Raw genomic sequence first — 17,688 nt, forward strand, 5'->3', positions numbered from 1 at the left:
GCCATAAACAACTGTTCCATGCAGGGATCAAACCTGCAACCATGGGATTATCAGCACCAGGCTCTAATCAACCTCAGCCACTTCAATCTGATCATGGAGCACAGAGCAGTCCTTCACACAGCACATAGGTAAACTGTGGAATTCACTGCCACAAGTTGTAGTAATGGCCACCAACTTAGACAGCTTTAAAGGGGTTTAGACAAATTCATGGACGATAAGGCTATTAATAGCTACCAGCCACAATGGCTGTGTACTGCTTCTAGTTTCTTAGGTGGCATGCATCTGAATACCAGTTTCTGGAGAATTAGGGAGAGGGTGCTTTTGTCCATGTCCTGCTTATGGGCTTCCCAAAGGCATCTACTTGGCCACTGCGAGTGTAGATCACTGAACCATAGGCCTTTAATCTGACCCAGCAGGGTTCCTCTTTTGTTCTTATTTACACCCTTGCAGCAAGTCACCACAAACAATAGTCTGCTCAAGCTGCTATTTAAAATGAGAGATTTTTTTTACAATTACACACACACACACATTTTCCACTTAAAATAGTAGGGTGCCATGATAATGAAAACAATCACAAACATTCCTTTCAAATTGCAAATATGGCTGAATCAATTTGAATGTTTAACATCCATTTTCCTCCCTAGAAGGTCCAGAGCCAAAAATGAAAATCTAACCAAGCTTATTTCTAATACCAACAAATCAGGCAAACATTTTGGACCTGTACGCTTCAATGAAACAAAACAAAAACCACCTCTCTCTGAACCATAATCCCAGTACATAAATAATCCCAGTACCTATGTTAAAATGGAGTAATCCTCTGCACCAGAAACCAGAGTTATTAAGAAAAAGGGATATTAGATGTCATGAACTGGCAGGACAACAGAGGGAGGAAGGGGAGGATCCCAGCAAGGGCTGTAGCTGGGACTGGGACACACTGGGGCATGCTGGGGATGGGGAAAGAAAGGTTGATATAGGAAGTACTCACAGGGAGGAGGAGGAGGAGGTGGGAGCCAGTGCATAGGAACCAGAGCAGCAGCACGCCTCACCAGAGTAGGCCCTGTCTCCACTAACACAGCAGGCTCTGAGGCGTAAGGAGCAGCAGGCAGGGTGCTCCAGGAGGCTAAGGCAGGCAAGGGCCCACTAGCTAGTTCTGGGAAGAAGTGTGTGATTCCTCAGCTGGAGTAGGCTTGATACAGGTGAGGGTCATATGCCTCATCAAGCTCAGATGCTGCAATCAGCAGGCAAAGTATAAAGGAGCAGCAGAGCTGAGGTGCTGTGTCTGCTCAACTGCCTATGTTGATGGGCCTTGATTTGGATGCTTCTGGACCTCCATGGGACTGTGCTTCAGGTTTGACTCTAGTGTCTTGACTGCTGGCCTTGGCTACTTGGATTGACCCTGAACCTCATTTCCTGATCTTTGAATTTTGAACTTTGCTTGCATGGATCAACCCTGGGACTCTGAACTTTGGCATACTGACTTGCTGACAACTGTAGCTTACACTAAAGCACACACTTTATTTTGTGGCACTTTTGAATCATTCTGTTGACTAGAAATCTTGATTTCATAATTATACTACTTGTGATATGAAAGTTGAAATTCCATATACATTTGTAGTTGGCATTTTACCTAGGCAGGAAAAAACAATGCCCAGATTCCTGCCTAGCTCCTGGACTTGATCGCTTGTTAAGCAAGTGAATTTTTTTAACGTAAGAAAACCGACAACATACTTCTTACCCTCACAAGTTCCTATAGGAAGTGGCTTACTATTTCCTAAAATCCAAGACAAATAAAATAACGAGGGTGCAGTACATTGCAGTGGACAAAATGCTAATTCCAGCCAAGGGAAGTGAGTCAAATCAAATCCCTGCTCATCCATGAAGCTAACTGTATTATCTTAGCCAAGTCACGCAAGAAGAGTTTTGCTGGGTCAGGTTGACCTAGTCCAGCAGTCTAACTGGTCAGCCAGATGCAGCGAGTTCCATCCTTAGTTATGAGATAAGTATGTTATCACTTGAAAGAAACAGCAATATGATTATTAGATCCCCTTTGAAATCTCTTGCCTGCTGGAATGTTAGGATTTGTTTTGATGTTACTGGCTTCTTCTTCTTCTTTTTAGTTCCCCCCTCTCAATATTCCTTAATCTACCCCATTTCTTAATTAAACAAAACAACAGAGAAGTGTTCGAGTTTACTTGCTTTAATGTTGGAGTATGTTTTCCAAGTATGCCATCATTCTGGCACCATGTAATAGTTGTGAATGTCAACAAGGCTGCTTGCTCAGCGCTCAGAGGATTTCCCCTGCATTTGGAATCTAAATACAATATTGGCCCACTCCACATAGAGGGGCTTCTGCAGCACCACATCTGTCAGTTCTGACCTAGCTATAGGGATTTGGTAAATAAGAAAAATGATGCAGGCAGCTCATGTTATAGCCTCCAAGCATATAGTCATTGTGACAGCTAATATTTCATTTCTACTGCTAGACATCTGTTATATCAAAGTTGTAAACTGCTGATGAAGAATCAAATATCATGAATCAGGGGATTAAAGTTCCTTTTGCTGTGTATAACAAAGGTCCATAGAGAGAAACCAAAGATGATTCACTCAAAACTGACACTTGCCCTTGCAGCTGGTGTGTAACATCTAGGAATCACTAAGGCTTGCACATTGTACAGCTGGATGTATCTGCTCCTGTTAAACAATAAACATCTAAAGCTGTATTTGAAAGGCACGGCTCAAGTTCTTTACAAAAGCCTGCAAAATTTTCTTTTTTCTGCCTATGTTTTCCTATGAAAACTATTTCCATTTTTATGAGGGCATTTAATGTACAATTTCCCCCTCCCACCGGGAAGCTGGGTTTCTGGTGTTTTCATGCCCATCTGATAGGCAAATTGTTTTCCTCCTAACAAGTTGGTGCTGAACCGCATGCTCCAATGTCTGAAAATGATCACTATGTATCAATGCACAATGGTGTCTGAAAAAGTGCACAACTGCTTGGAGTCAGTGTGTGCTATGCCATGTTTAATTGCCTTTGCAGGCATTGCTATTCCACATGGCTTCATATCTGAAAAATATCAGCATGTATTAGTCCACAGCCAGTATAAATCTAGTGCTTTTCTGAAAAAGTGCACAACTCTTGTGAAAAACTGAGCGACATCACCACACTAGGTTTTTTCACTTTTGTTTAACATAATGGTGTTGTATTCTAATGAACAGCAAAAGACCATTGTGAAGTTTACATGGGAACATATAGGTATGCCTTACTATTGGTCAGGCTATAGGCTGGCAGTATGGTCTTAGGTCTTTCCCAGCCTTACTACATAAGATTGATCTAAATTGTAGATTCCAGAGACTGATCTTGGGTGCTCATGGATACAGAGAATTTGGGATAGCATCGGGCTATGTGTCTTCCCAATCAGGCAGCTAGACCTCATTTGGCAAGCAAAGATGCTGGTCCATGTACTAACACGTTTTGGCAACTTTGGTTCAGTGCACTGTTTGTGTATTGCTATTTGACCCTGCTGGGTGACATTTTAATGCCCAGAATCCTTTGAAACAATATTAACAAACAATCATGATGGTGAGCTGAAAACCATTTTTCTATTTAATGGAAAATAATTGTTTGAACAAAATGTTTATAATATCAACCTTTTCGACTAAAGGTTAGAGGCTGTTTTTTGTTTTTTTAGGATACACTTTATTAAGTTGTTAAATGTCATGTTCAAAAGAATATACAGAACAAATGAAAGAGAAATGTCCCAATCCAAACACCTATAAGTCACAACAACGTATCTTCTACCCCTCGTGTTAAATTCAGAGCATTCTTCTCAAAGCATATAACTCAACAGGTGGTGAGATCTAAAACTGAACAATCATTCCTAGTATGAAATAAAATATTAGTGCCAAGTCCTTTTTACATAAAGGTATATTATTTTAGGACGCGGGTGGCGCTGTGGGTAAAAGCCTCAGCGCCTAGGGCTTGCCGATCGAAAGGTCGGCGGTTCGAATCCCCGCGGCGGGGTGTGCTCCCGTCGTTCGGTCCCAGCGCCTGCCAACCTAGCAGTTCGAAAGCACCCCCGGGTGCAAGTAGATAAATAGGGACCGCTTACCAGCGGGAAGGTAAATGGCGTTCCGTGTGCTGCGCTGGCTCGCCAGATGCAGCTTGTCACGCTGGCCACGTGACCCGGAAGTGTCTGCGGACAGCGCTGGCTCCCGGCCTATAGAGTGAGATGAGCGCACAACCCTAGAGTCTGGCAAGACTGGCCCGTATGGGCAGGGGTACCTTTACTTTTATATTATTTTAAAAGCTATATGCTGCCTTATAGGTCCAGGCAAGACAGTGAACAAAATAAATGCATAACAACACAATGCAGTATTATAATAAAACTTTAAAATTAATATGTGTCAGAAGGCAGTACATGAAAACCAACCAGTATGAAAGCCATTTCCAGAGGCATCGCAATAAAGCATCAATAAAACAGCAGCATGACAATAAAACATACATTAAGAGACATGCATAACTGGTTGTTTTTCAAAGCCTTTTGAAATACTGCAAAAGAAGAGTCCAAGCACACCTCTTAGGTGGGGTTGGATTCCACAAGGCAGGGATCACTACTAAGATGACCCAGTCCCTACAGCCCACCAGTCTAACTCAAGACCAATAAGTAAAGTACGGCCTCCAATGCCAAGCTTATAGCATGGGCAGGTTTGTGTGGCAAAGGCAGTTCTTTAAACAAGGTGGGCCCAAACTAGGGCTTTAAAGGTCAAGTCCAGCACTTTAAATGTATCAATAAAATATGTTGTCTGGCCTCAACAGTCACACCAGTGGCCACATGTGGTACCAGCTGGTTTCCAGATCATCAAAGGCAGCCCTATGTACAGTGCATTAAAATTTTAGTTAACTAGATTGCAGTCTAATGCTAGTTAACCCCTATTCTCTTCACACGCTTTAGCTGACTTATTACTGGTTTCAACCTACGGTATATTTTTGTAGGCTACTTTGAAAAGGTTCCTTTAAAGTGAGTCAGAAATTCATCATCCTCATCATTAGAATTTATATACCGCCCTATACCCCGAGGTCTCAGAAATCATTTTAATGTAATCATTTAACAAATAAATTGTCTGAAATATCTGCCAGGGGCAACAAAAGACAAATGCATAAAAGCAGCTGGTGTCAAGGTGAGCACTGACATCTGGATTGAGGCAGAAGGTTGTGGTGTGTATGTAGATACAATATTAATTATTCCTTAATTGAAATAATTTGTTATTAAATCTGATTTTGCATCACAAATCCATAATATCACAGAACTAGATTCAGCTTAGCAATGTATTTATACCACAGAAGGTTAAACAGGAAGAAATTTGCTTTTGATGCAGCTATATATATATATATATATATATATATATATATATATATATATACTTTTGAAAAAGATAGATATTCTTATTGATTATTTTTAAAAACCAAGGCAGAGTAGCGTTCACTAAAACATTTCACCCTCTATGTTTAATCTTCAGCATTGCTTCACAATATGAATTAGGTCACAAAGAGTAATAATCTATTTTCACTGGGACAGAAAGATGCGGCCAATATGAGGCGAGATCTTCAGGGCTGCTATATTTTATACAAAAAGATAAAACTGCACACGTTTCTAAGAGCAGCCAGGGTCAACTAATAAATCAGAGTGATAGGGCAAAGTGCCGTAGCAGAGCACTACATAAAGCTTTCTAATCTAAGATATAAATCCAAGATGAAATGTTGTCATCCGGCAAGAGAGACAGACACAGCACTGGGGCAGTGTGGCTTGCATCATAGCAGAGGGCAGCACTGGAACATGCTGATTTCAGTACTGAGTGAGATTGCTCAGCGGTTCTTGCAGAATTGAGCCCACATGGCAATATGAGAATAAATCATATGGCAAAGCAAAAAGAAAAAGTGACATAAGAACTAATGGCTATGCCCACCTCTGTATATTACTCATTAGTGGGGAATGAGTGCCATTTCAGGAGTTTAATTTTCAGTGTATGTTGAAAGCATACTATCTGAGGGATAGAAGCATGTTTTAAAAGATGATATATACAGTGGTACCTCGGGTTGCAGACGCTTCAGGTTTCAGACTCTGCTAACCCAGAAATAGTACCTCAGGTTAAGAACTTTGCTTCAGGATGAGAACAGAAATTGTGCTCCGGCGGCGCAGCGGCAGCAGGAGGCCCCATTACCTAAAGTGGTGCTTCAGGTTAAGAACAGTTTCAGGTTAAGAACAGACCTCCAGAACGAATTAAGTACTTAACCCAAGGTACCACTGTACATATTTCTGTGGGTCTCTCTCTCCCTTGTGTATACATACATATATTCTGTAATATGTGTAAGTGGTTCTAATGATGTTCAGCACTGTGTTCCATTGTCTGTGAATCGAGTGCAAAAAGCCAACCCCCGATTGCACTCTGGGTCATTGCATGTGACGGCAGAGCATGCATAAGCCCACGCCACCCTGTTACGACCCCTTTCTGGCCACTTCCGGGTCACAGTGATATGCGCATAAATCGGTTGTTGCCTAAACACTGATATGAACTAATGTACATTGGCTGTAATAGGATGAATTTTCACTCCTCTTGCCTCAAGGGTTCCACAGTAGCCTGGGTTCTGTTAAGGCAGAGCTTTAATATTAGTGTGTGTCGCGGCACATTAGTGTGTTGGCTGCAGTGTGTAGGTCTGTCGCACCTAGTTTAACCTCCAGTTTGCTAGTAAAACTGAATCACTGTGCTGCAAAATGATCCTTGTCTAAAAAGTGTGTCACCCACACGGAAAGTTTGGAAAGCTCTGTGTTAAGGGGTCAGTGTTGCTGACTGTGGGAGCAAAGGAAGGAAAGGAGATGTGCGACAAGATTATGTTGTCCATTATTATGATTATGACAAGATTATGTTGTTCCATTATGTTGATGATATATGCCTTAACCAGTGCTACGTGTTACTACAGACGATAATGGCAAGCAACAACAGCTATTCTTGTGTATCTTGGGCAAAAATAAAATGGTTTAATTTTACCTCTCCCTTCTATCATCTGGTACTCAAATGTATGAATAAGGTCAAAAGGCCATGGCTTCCTATTTTACTATTTATAAAACAGTTTTCATCCTCTCTTTCACTTAAAAATATGTCTTAAGGAAAAGTTACACACTTGTTCAAACTTCTCTGAAGCAACACCCTAAGGCAGTATTATAACACCACACTCTTTAAATAGTAGCTCATCAGCCTTAAGTTTACACATGAATAATTCATTATTAAAACAGTCATTTTCTGCTCTTCAGTCCTTTAATTACTTGGCTGTCTATTAGGCTCTGCTCCAATTGTTCACTCAGAACCACTCAGGATTATACCAGATGAAATAACCAGAAAAGAACCCCGTGTTTTAAAAAAATTATCACAAATGATGTCAATATATGAAATTATGATTTATTTATTTATTTAGAAATCCAAAGAAATTCAATTTTTTTCTTTGTAAGAATAAGCTTATAACAATTTATTTTATATATATATATATATATATATATATATATATATATATATATATATGTGTGTGTGTGTGTGTGTGTGTGTGAAATGTAACTTCTCCTTTAACAACAATTAGCACTTTTGACCAGCACCCTATCTTCCATGTACTGAAATATAGAAACTAAAAAATATTTCCCAAAGGACTGTTGGAGAAAGAAATAACAGCAAAAGGGTAAAGTATGTATTCTGACCTGAAGGCCCCCCCCCCTTCCTGCCTCTTTCCACCTAGGGCGGGGCCTGACAGGCTTCATAAGAACTGCTGCTGCTCCTGCCCAGCAAGGACTGGGGTATTTGGGGGAAAATTTTGTCAAGAGTTTTTGCTGTTATTTATATTAATTATAACACAGGTGGTGCTGTGGTCTAAACCACTGAGCCTCTTGGGCTTGCCGATCAGAAGGTCAGCAGATACAATCCCCGCAATGGGGTGAGTTCCCGTAGCTCGGTCCCAGCGCCTGCCCACCTAGCAGTTTGAAAGCATGTCAAAGTGCAAGTAGTTAAATAGGTAAACGACACTCCAGCAGGAAGGTAAACAACATTTCCATGTGCTGCTTTGGTTTCGCCAGAAGCGGCTTAGTCATGCTGGCCACATGACCTGGAAAAAGCCATCTGCGGACAAACACCGGCTCCCTTGACCTTTAAAGCGAGATGAGTGCCGCAACATCAGAGTCGTCTGCGACTGGACTTAATTGTCAGGGGTCCTTTACCTTTACCTTTTTATATTATTATTTTTTGTTTCTTTTCTTTGTATTTATGTGGAAATTGTTCAGTTTGGTTATGTAGTTTTGATGTGTTTTATTTATGTTTATGACTACTTTGCTATGTTTGTAATTATGTAAATCTTTTCATATTGTAAGCCGCCTTGAGCATTGTTTTAACTGTGGAAAGGTGGCATACAAATAAAATGATGATGATGTCAGAAAAAAAAACAAAAATATTAAAAATCCATCTCATAAAACCAAGGACAGGATGAAACTAGCATTGAGGTAGGAGAGACAAACTTAGAATTTTTTTTGCCTAGCTTTTAATTTTAATGAGAGGAAAGTAACTAAACTGCTCAATCTGAAAACACTTTTTGGGAAGAATTTTCACCCCCCCCCACACACACACATTCTACGGAAGGTAAATGACACAGCTAATTAGTATTATTTTTTATATGCAGACCACTAGAGGAAGTGCATGATTGATGCACCTCCCATTCTATCCCTCTTTACTGCTCTCCTGCAGTGAGTAAAATCCATCACTAATTATAGAAAAGGTGAATGAATGCTGAGGAGAGCACCATGTTCTGAGTTACAGCATTTCACTGTTCATCAATATAATATTTATGAGTTGGCTGTGCATACATGGCCTAATTGAATTTCAGAAAAGTTAAAGCAGTTTTAAATCCCTTCTGAACAATTTTCCAGAGCTAACACCCTAATTTATAAAACCACCAGCAGATGATCACAAGGTACATTTTAATCTGCTTTATATGCTTGCAATTCAATGTTTTCTGGATTTCAACACACTTTGTTATTTGCTTAAAACAAAGATGGTGTGTCATCGCTGGGTCAATCCTTTCGTTTCTATCACAACTGCATAACAAAACACCAGCATAACCCCTAGGGGTTGACAAATACCAAGAAGGAAATTATGTAATTATGTAAATCCTTTACTTCTTTAGCTTCACACATTGGCTTAGATTCATACATTTGTGAAATGGGCATGGACCACTATAGAACAGGGTCAGTGCCAAACTGGAGACCCAACAAGAGAAAAATATGACACTATGTATGATCTAGTTAAGATTCCTGCAGAAGGTTGTGTTACAGTTAGATGATCCTTGGGGTCCCTTTCAACCCTATGTTTCTATGAATCCATTACCACATTGGTATGGATAGTATTGTTATTCTGGTTATAAAGACATTATCCCAAGCACATAAGTTGGAACCTTTACTTTATTACATAATCAAAGACCATGTTTCTTGTTGTGGGTGGCGGGGATCTGCTATGACCAGTTCTTTTTTCTGGGGGTACGCAGGGTTACGCATACACCTAAACATTTTGTGAATCTAAATTTGGCTTCATTGAGGGACAGCAATTCAATGAGTAGGAAAACGAGAGTACCCCTAAATTTTTTTAAAAGAAAAAAGCACTATTACTGTAATCCTGTGTACACCTACCTAATAGTAAGTACCATTAAAATCAGTGGGCTCTACTTCTGAGTAAACCTAATTAGTATTGTGCTTCACATAGTGTACAAGAATCAGAGAACTTGTGCCCCTAGTTACACCAATCAATAGTGCAATCCTATGCACAGTTTGCGTGGAAGTAAAGCACACTAAACTGTAAGTAAAACCAGGCATAGGACTGCTTCAGATTTATAAGCATTGCCATATATTTCTTACCAGTGGAGATACTGCAGTGATGTGACTGAATGTGGCAGGGGAGGAAACAGGAGGCTACAGAGGAGCAGGCAGCAGTGAGGGGGCAGAAGAGCGTGAGGAAAGTGGCTGACAAGTATGGATGGTGGAGAGATGCACACTCCTCATGGACCCGGATCTGCCGTACCCTCCCAGCTGCCCCCAGCCTGCCACCTGAGGCAGCTGACTCACAAAGCCTTATGGGTGGGCCAGCTCTGTTCTTGCAGAATGTAACAATCTTGGGAGGAGAAAGAAGTTTGCATTTCTTAGTAAAAATGCTCTCTGCTGTGAGAAAATGACCTTCCAGCTGTGAAAAGTTAATGGGCAGATTTCTATATAACTATGCTATTTAATAATGTAAGAACAGCATGTGGCTTCAGGACAATGGCTCATCTAGTCCAGGATCCAGTGGGCAAGCAGATGCCTGTGGGAAACACAGGCAGCACATGAGCACAACAGCCTCTGCCCACCTCCAGTTCATATTGCCTCTTGACCTCCAAGGAAGGGCATTTATCTACTTGTCATTTGTCCTATGGTCACATTGATAACAGGAAATAGAATAAAATCCCCATGAAACCCTAGCCCTAACAAAAGCATCTTACAGAATGGCAGGTGGATTGGCTCACTTGTTTATGTTTCATGGAACTATTGCTCTATGGACCTCTTTTCTTCCCTTGAACATATTATTTGATTAAAGTACACTGAGATTCTTGGTTGTCTAGGCTGAACTGTAGTAAGCTACTGTTTAGAAATCAATGTGCTTTGCTGGCACAGACTGTGCAATCTAATGTTCACAACTAGTTTTGTTTTTGTGTTAGCTAGACTTTAGATTTTAATAATCTTCCTCTCTTCTTCCCGAAGTTTGGGACTGACTTCCCCATACCTTTTATTCTAGACTCCTTTATGCTCCCAGAGTGTTCTGTGCCACACTATTACACTTCAATTTATCTTGAGTTTACAGATCAGTTTCTTTTTATGAGGTATGCTATTCAATTCTGTCAGCCTCTCCACTCTCATTATTCACAGAGAGTTGAATACAAACCTGTTATGGGAGCATTGAACAATTGAGTCCTCCCCACTTCAAAAATACTTTTTAGTGACAAATACTTGAGTCTGATGAAACAAACAAAAAAAAAGGGTCGCTTTAACAGCTTGCTCTAAAAGCCAGTTAAACTGAAATGCTAGAATTTAGTTGATAGCATAGGGGAAACTATTTTTCTCCCATCAAATAATTCAGGGCTCACATATCCATACTTAAGACTCACACAGAGGTATGTGTGTGCATGACTGCAGTCATGGGCTGCAATTTCTTACTTTATTTATAAAAAAATATCTATAAACCAACCACCTGCATAAAATATCAAGACAGTTTAAACCAATGCATACAGATACAGGCAACCCCCAATTTGCATGGGGGTTGCTTTCCGGGTCATTGTGTGCGATGGCAGGCCATGTGTAAGTCCACCTCACCATGTTATGCCCTATTCAGTGTCCAACCATGGCGCATGCATGTACGGTCATGCGTGCCTTGAACACACACAAAACGGTCGTTGTCTGTACAACACATATGCACCAGATCTATGCATGTATCTTTTGCTAAATGCCAACACTGTTGCTCAAATCCAGTAAACATTGTAAATATTTAAAAGTCAGGTTTTTTACCTGGATCTCTGCTGGGGTTTTTTTTATGTTATTACTATCACCTTTTTCCTATGCAAGTTAATGGAAAGATCTCTATCTCCCAAGAGGAAGATAGAGGCTGTATCCCCCAAAATCTGTGGTTGGGGCAGAGGTCCTACCTCTTAGCAATCACCCTTGGGGTGACAACTTGCTGGGAAGATGACATTTCTCCCAGGACTCAACTAGACTGGTAAAGGAAAAAAACGATTTACCGTATATGTGTTGTATGGGCGATATAACATGGTACCACCAGATGGCGACATGTAGTCCTGTTTTTTCTCTACCTGCTTTCCCTGGTTAAATTAAAACGCTTTAAACTGAAACACTTCTTTGATGTGTCTAGATCCAGCCCCAATCTTTCCTCAGGATCCATGGTCTTCGCCTGCTCTTTCCCCCTCAATCTCTTCTCAAGTTAATGGAGAGGTTTCTCTCTCCCAGTGAGAAGAAGCTGTATACCAAAAATCCAGGGTAGGGGAGCCACCACCACCAAAGACCTTGAGATACGAGGGCCCTTGCTGGAAAGGGCACAGTTTCTTCCACTACCGTCTTCTCTGGTGATCCAGAGGCTTTTTCCACCTATACAAGTCAAGAGAGAGATTTCGTCTCCAGGGAAAATAGGCTATAGCCCTCCAAATTGGGGGGTGGGGTAGGGGACAGAAGTCCACTTCTCAGCAACAACCCTTTGGGCGACAGGGACTTTACTGGGGATGACATTTTCCCACATCAGTCTTTCTTGGGGATCCATGTTCCTTCCCCCTCCCCCAATACCCACCTGCTATGATTCCTATTTCACCCCCAGGTCCAAGGTGAGATCTGTTCTTAAGGGAGAACCACTGCAGATATTCTGAAACTTGCCCTTTATGAAGGGGTATACTACAGTTCAAATTATGTGGGGTGGGGAAAGGGGGAGTTGCAGCCATTTTTAGATTCCCTATTATAGTGAATGGTGCTGAAACCAGAGTTGTTAAAGAAAAACAAGTCAAATTGGAAAGGCCCAGAGTAACAAATCACACTGCTTCCCACAGCTACAAATACAAGCTAGATCTTGGGGCTAGTGTGCACATTCTCCACACACACAGAGAGACCGGGGGGGGGGATTATTTTTGTGTGAAAGAGCTTTCAATCATGTCAGCTCTCACCTTTAGTCTAAAGTTGTACCATGCATTGGAACAGACTTCCAGAAATGTTTACACAGAATTGTGGCCTTAAGCTATTTTAGTTCAATGATCAGTATTATTCTTATACTATATATATTTAAAATAATTCACTGCTATTAGGCATGCCATAGGATGATGACTTGCAGGGCCATCTTAAGCATATGTGGTGCCAGAGTGCAAAGATCCGCCTGGCACCCCCCCCATTGCCCAGAGTGGTCGACCTGTTTTGGGGGGGTACCCCAAAGTTGTTGACTTTTTTTAGGGCAGGCCAGCGAGGCGCGCACGGCAGAGCTGGCCTGGCTGGCTGTCTCAGCAACAACAGAGGAGCCCGAGGCAGTGGCAGCAGAGCAAGGCCGGGGCTGGATGCCGGGGGAGGAGCAATCAGAGCCCAGTGCAACACCGCCTGAGGCGGTGGCAACTAAGCAAAGCCAGGCGCCTCGTGTTAGCAGCACGTGCAGGAGGGCGGAGCCGGCCGGCTGACTTAGTGAATCACTCGCCCGTAGCAGAAGAGATGCGGCGCTCTGACGGGCTCTGCACCGCTCAGCAGCGGCTGTCGGCTCTTCCCAATTCCTGGACCCCAAATCTTGGCTCCGGACTCTTGGCCTGGTGCCCCTGAGAGCCTGGCGCCCTGCACCCCTAGCGCCTATGGGTAACACGGCCCTGATGACTTGGTGCTTTGATAATTCACTTCCATTACAATATGCTAAATAAAATCATCATACAATTTCCAATTTTAAAGATGTGATCTCATTACATAACAGCCTTTTTACCACCATCCTCACAACAGCATTTGCACATAAGAATCGCCTAATAGGCAATTTCAAGTAGCTTTTTTTGCTTCTGTGTATTAGCTAACAGTTTGTAAGAGAGCTGCACTGCAGCCATCCTAGATTATTCACAGTTTCATAAGGAGAAAGAGGATATTAAATTGTGCTATGAAGAAAGGAGAGATTATTCCTTGCCTCAAACAGTGCCTGTCAGCTATTCTCATTCAGTGCTTGTAAGACTACCAACCTAGATAAAATGCTGTTACTTTGAAAGATAATTTAAGTACCTTTGATTTTGATGAAACATCACAGGCAGAGAGATTTCTATCATGCATATGGAATGCTACCCATAAATAAAAACAAAACAGAAATCCAGAAAACCTTCCGAGATAAACCATATTAGATAAGGTTGAAAAAGAAAAGCTGTGCTCCTAAGCACATGTATTGGTAATAGTGCAATCCTATATATTATGTGTTTGACCAAACTGTGGGAGGCAGTGGAAGACAGAAGTGCCTGGCGTGCTCTGGTCCATGGGGTCATAAAGAGTCAGACACGACTAAACAACAATAACAACATATATTAGCAGTGTGCAGAACCACAGAATTTGGTTCAGACCCTGCTTATGTGCTCTGCAGATCACCTGATTCAGCTTGGGGTCCTTAAAAAAAAATCTAATTAAAACTCCTCTGCTTTGCTGTCTGATGGAGGCTGAAGCTCCAAAACCAGCCCTTAGCATCCTAAATGCAATCAGAATGGGATGGAGGTAAGTGCAACTGGATGTATTTGCAAAAGGAAAAGCTATTGAGATGGCTTGCATGCACTTTTCTACTCTGCTTCCAGCCATTAGCTCCTATGTCAACAAGTTACCTACTTGACCAACTCTTCAGTTATGTAAAGAGAGAGATTTTTCTAGGGCCATGCCATTCTCAATGGAAGTGGAAACTGATTTGAACATTTTTGAAGTTTCTTTTATGGCCTAATGCAATGTATGCAGAAAAAGGAAATTGCTAAAATGATATATCCATTATAGATACATTATTTATTTATTTATTTACTTAGATCATTTTGATACTGCTTAATCTATATTAAAAAAAAATTGAAAGCAGTGTTTACAAGCATATAATACGTGAGCGCACGTAGTTGTTTATATTCTAATGCAAGCTGGAATGGGGAAACAGAGAGCAAGGAGCAAGACAGAAATTAGGGGGAAATGGTGTGGAATAACCCAACATTGAGATTTTTTAGAATGGTTTTCATTTCCAGAGGGGAGGAGTCTGATACTTGTATACATCTCATGTCAGGCTTCTTATCATTATTGATGGCTGATGTATTTAAAATTAGGATGCAAAATTAGGGTGGAACTATACAACACAAAGAACAAAGGGCTCCTTCACTGAATAATATTTAGTTCAGCCTGATATCATTAAGATCTGCACTAACAGCAGCCAATTATGTAGAGTAGGCAAAAGTAATGCTCATTGTAATAACACCAGGCACTAGAAAGAGGAAAACAGGTACTTGAAAAGGGGGCTATGGCTTCCAGCATCAATTTTTCTTAACATGTGGTGTGGGCCTGGCAACATTTAATTATAGTGTTTGTTCTGCAGGCTCACCACTTTCCCCATATACCTTATGTTTCAAAGGAACAGTTTACATGTTATACAATTTCCCACTTTCCCCAAATTACTATTTTTCCTGGCACATCAATTTCATTGTCCATGTGCTAGAATCTAGCAGCTAGATAAAAGCAGAAAAAGACAGTATATAAATATTAATGAAGGTCAGATGGTAACTGCTTTTAAAATGTCAAAACTATCCTTGTGAACATTTAAATAGTGAGTTGTTGCTCAAGAAACACAGCTTATTTTCTTGTATAAACCAAGAACATGTGAAAATACATAATCGCAAGGAGAACGGCACACACTTTGCATGTATAGATGTCATATAATTAACGCACATAAGATGACATATTAATGGACATTAATTGTGCCTACAGGACTTGCTAGTATGCAATTTTGCAGGTGCAAAAGTAGTAATTAGGAAGCAAATTACAAATAACATTCACAAGTTGCTTGATGTGAAATTAACATGTATTTAATACATTTTGAATGAGCGGATACAAGACTTCCCACATCCCCCAGGACTTGAGGGTCATTAAAAATGGTTCATCAAAATTCTAGCATTAGTATACCTTAATTGCATGGAATTATATGAAGCCTAGCTCATCAGAATTCCATTGAAAAGTGAGATGGGGCAGAACTGCAGAGAAGATGGAAGGCATAAGGCTACAAGAGTGATGGAGAAAAAGTGGGCACCGACTCTTCTATAGGCAGTGAAACATGTATTCATTTAAAAAATATTCATGCTAGCAGTGCAACTGCCGAAAGGCAATGTATTTTAAATCTAGTGAGCTAAATTTCAATGGAATAACTGCCTGGAAATATTTGTTAGACCAAGTAGCATAAGCTGGTCAAAACTTCTGTAGTGCCAGACCAGTCAGAAAAGACAAGGAAGTCTGGTAGAGAGGTATCTGAGACCCTGTTTTAAAATTCCTTCAGGTCTTTTATCACTTACGGTTTTCAGCCAGTCTGACATCCAGGAGCACTATGTCAGCTGTACATGCTGAAATCAACTGTTCAAAAAGCTGTGGTTACAACTGGACATGTGATTTCCCTTGAGATGAAATCTTAATTGACTAGATATTTTACACTTTTTTTCTCTCTGAGAGAGCTTGGAAAGACTGAGCCTGAGTGAGTTTTTACCAATCCTCCACAATTTCTGCTCTCCAAATTTTTTAAACTTCCCTTGCAAGGTGAGGAAAGGGAACCTAACAGTGAAGGCTGACAATGACAGAGACCTCTTCCTGAGGTCTCTAAGCTCCCTAGCAGAAATGGATGCTTATGGCTTTCTTGGCAACTATGGCTGCTATATGACTAAGGCATCCCCTACCATCTAAAGCCATTCTCCATTCCCACTGGAGGCTACGTTTAGGATTGTGGTGGGGTGGCTGTTAGGCTTCAGGTTGTAAAGAGCTGGGGATCATTCCTGAATTCACAATTCCAACCACAACCCCCATAACAGCACTAAGCACCACTATTAAATGAATGCCAAACCCAAATTGAGGACTGAGGTTATATCTGGTGCCGTGCTAATTCACATCCAATACAACGAGTATGAGTATGCTAAATACACTTTTTAAGTTGTTGTTTTTTCCAACTTTGAAGGTGTGATCTCATTGTTCACTCACAGTGTTTAGTCTACAAGCGCTGTGTGGACAAGTCTTCAGAAAAATGTCAATTTTGTAATTCCCTAGAAACAGAATCTCTGCTGAAGTAGACTATATGCCACTTGATCTTCTCACCTTATTTTTTTTTCAAAGGACATCAGTTGCACCATAAACACCATTATCCAAGAGAAGATACTTTACTTCAGCAGAAGTGCCCCAGAAGTGGCTGGCATAGGTGAACTACGTACTTTTGTAAACAAAAAACTCCCTACTATACTCCTCATACGAACACAAAACATTAAAAGTTAAATACCTCTTCCAGGACATCAGCAAGCTTACTGAGTATCTCTTCAGGAAGGCTCTGGAATGTAGGAACGCTGTAATATAAAGTGAAAAAGGCCATAAGGGTATAGATAAAATCACATCTAGAAGCTCGTAACCACTTACAACAGCAAAGTAAGTTATAGCTTTTAAACATCCATACAGATTAACACAGGTTCAATAGTTCTTTTCCAAATAAAAGGTTAAATGCCAATTTTATATTTAGCTAGAAGCATCAAAGTGTTTAGAACATACTAACAGAAAAAATTGACACCATTTTAGGAGGCAGATCAGAAATTCTGTGTATCTTTTCAAACTGTGTACATGCATATACCCATGAGGAACTTCTGTGTCTAGCAAAAGGAGATCAAGGACTGTAATATTACTCGGCACCACAATTTTAATGATATTAGGTTATTCTGAGTTTTCCTGGCAATAAGGATGTGAGTAAGAATACAAAATAGGAAATCAGTGTTGCGCCAAAATTTGTCTTCCAATTTCTTAAAAGTTTTCTTTCACCAAAAAAAGAGGCTTCCATCTTTCTGCTCATTCATAGGGCACTTTAAAATTTCTTTAGAATTTT

General features: G+C 40.7%; 1 protein-coding gene across 5 annotated transcripts in view; it reads right to left on the reverse strand.

The window, feature by feature from the left end:
- Positions 1–17,688, reverse strand: part of PRKG1 (protein kinase cGMP-dependent 1) — a 583,893-nt gene that overhangs the window by 131,903 nt on the left and 434,302 nt on the right. For all 5 annotated transcript variants that reach the window (XM_053388611.1, XM_053388609.1, XM_053388608.1 and 2 more), the window contains one exon: positions 17,098–17,161. In XM_053388611.1, the coding sequence (XP_053244586.1) occupies positions 17,098–17,161 (64 nt within the window). The remainder of the gene's footprint in view (positions 1–17,097; positions 17,162–17,688) is intronic.

The sequence above is a fragment of the Podarcis raffonei genome, chromosome 5 (assembly GCF_027172205.1).
Source record: "Podarcis raffonei isolate rPodRaf1 chromosome 5, rPodRaf1.pri, whole genome shotgun sequence".
Lineage (NCBI taxonomy): Eukaryota > Metazoa > Chordata > Lepidosauria > Squamata > Lacertidae > Podarcis > Podarcis raffonei.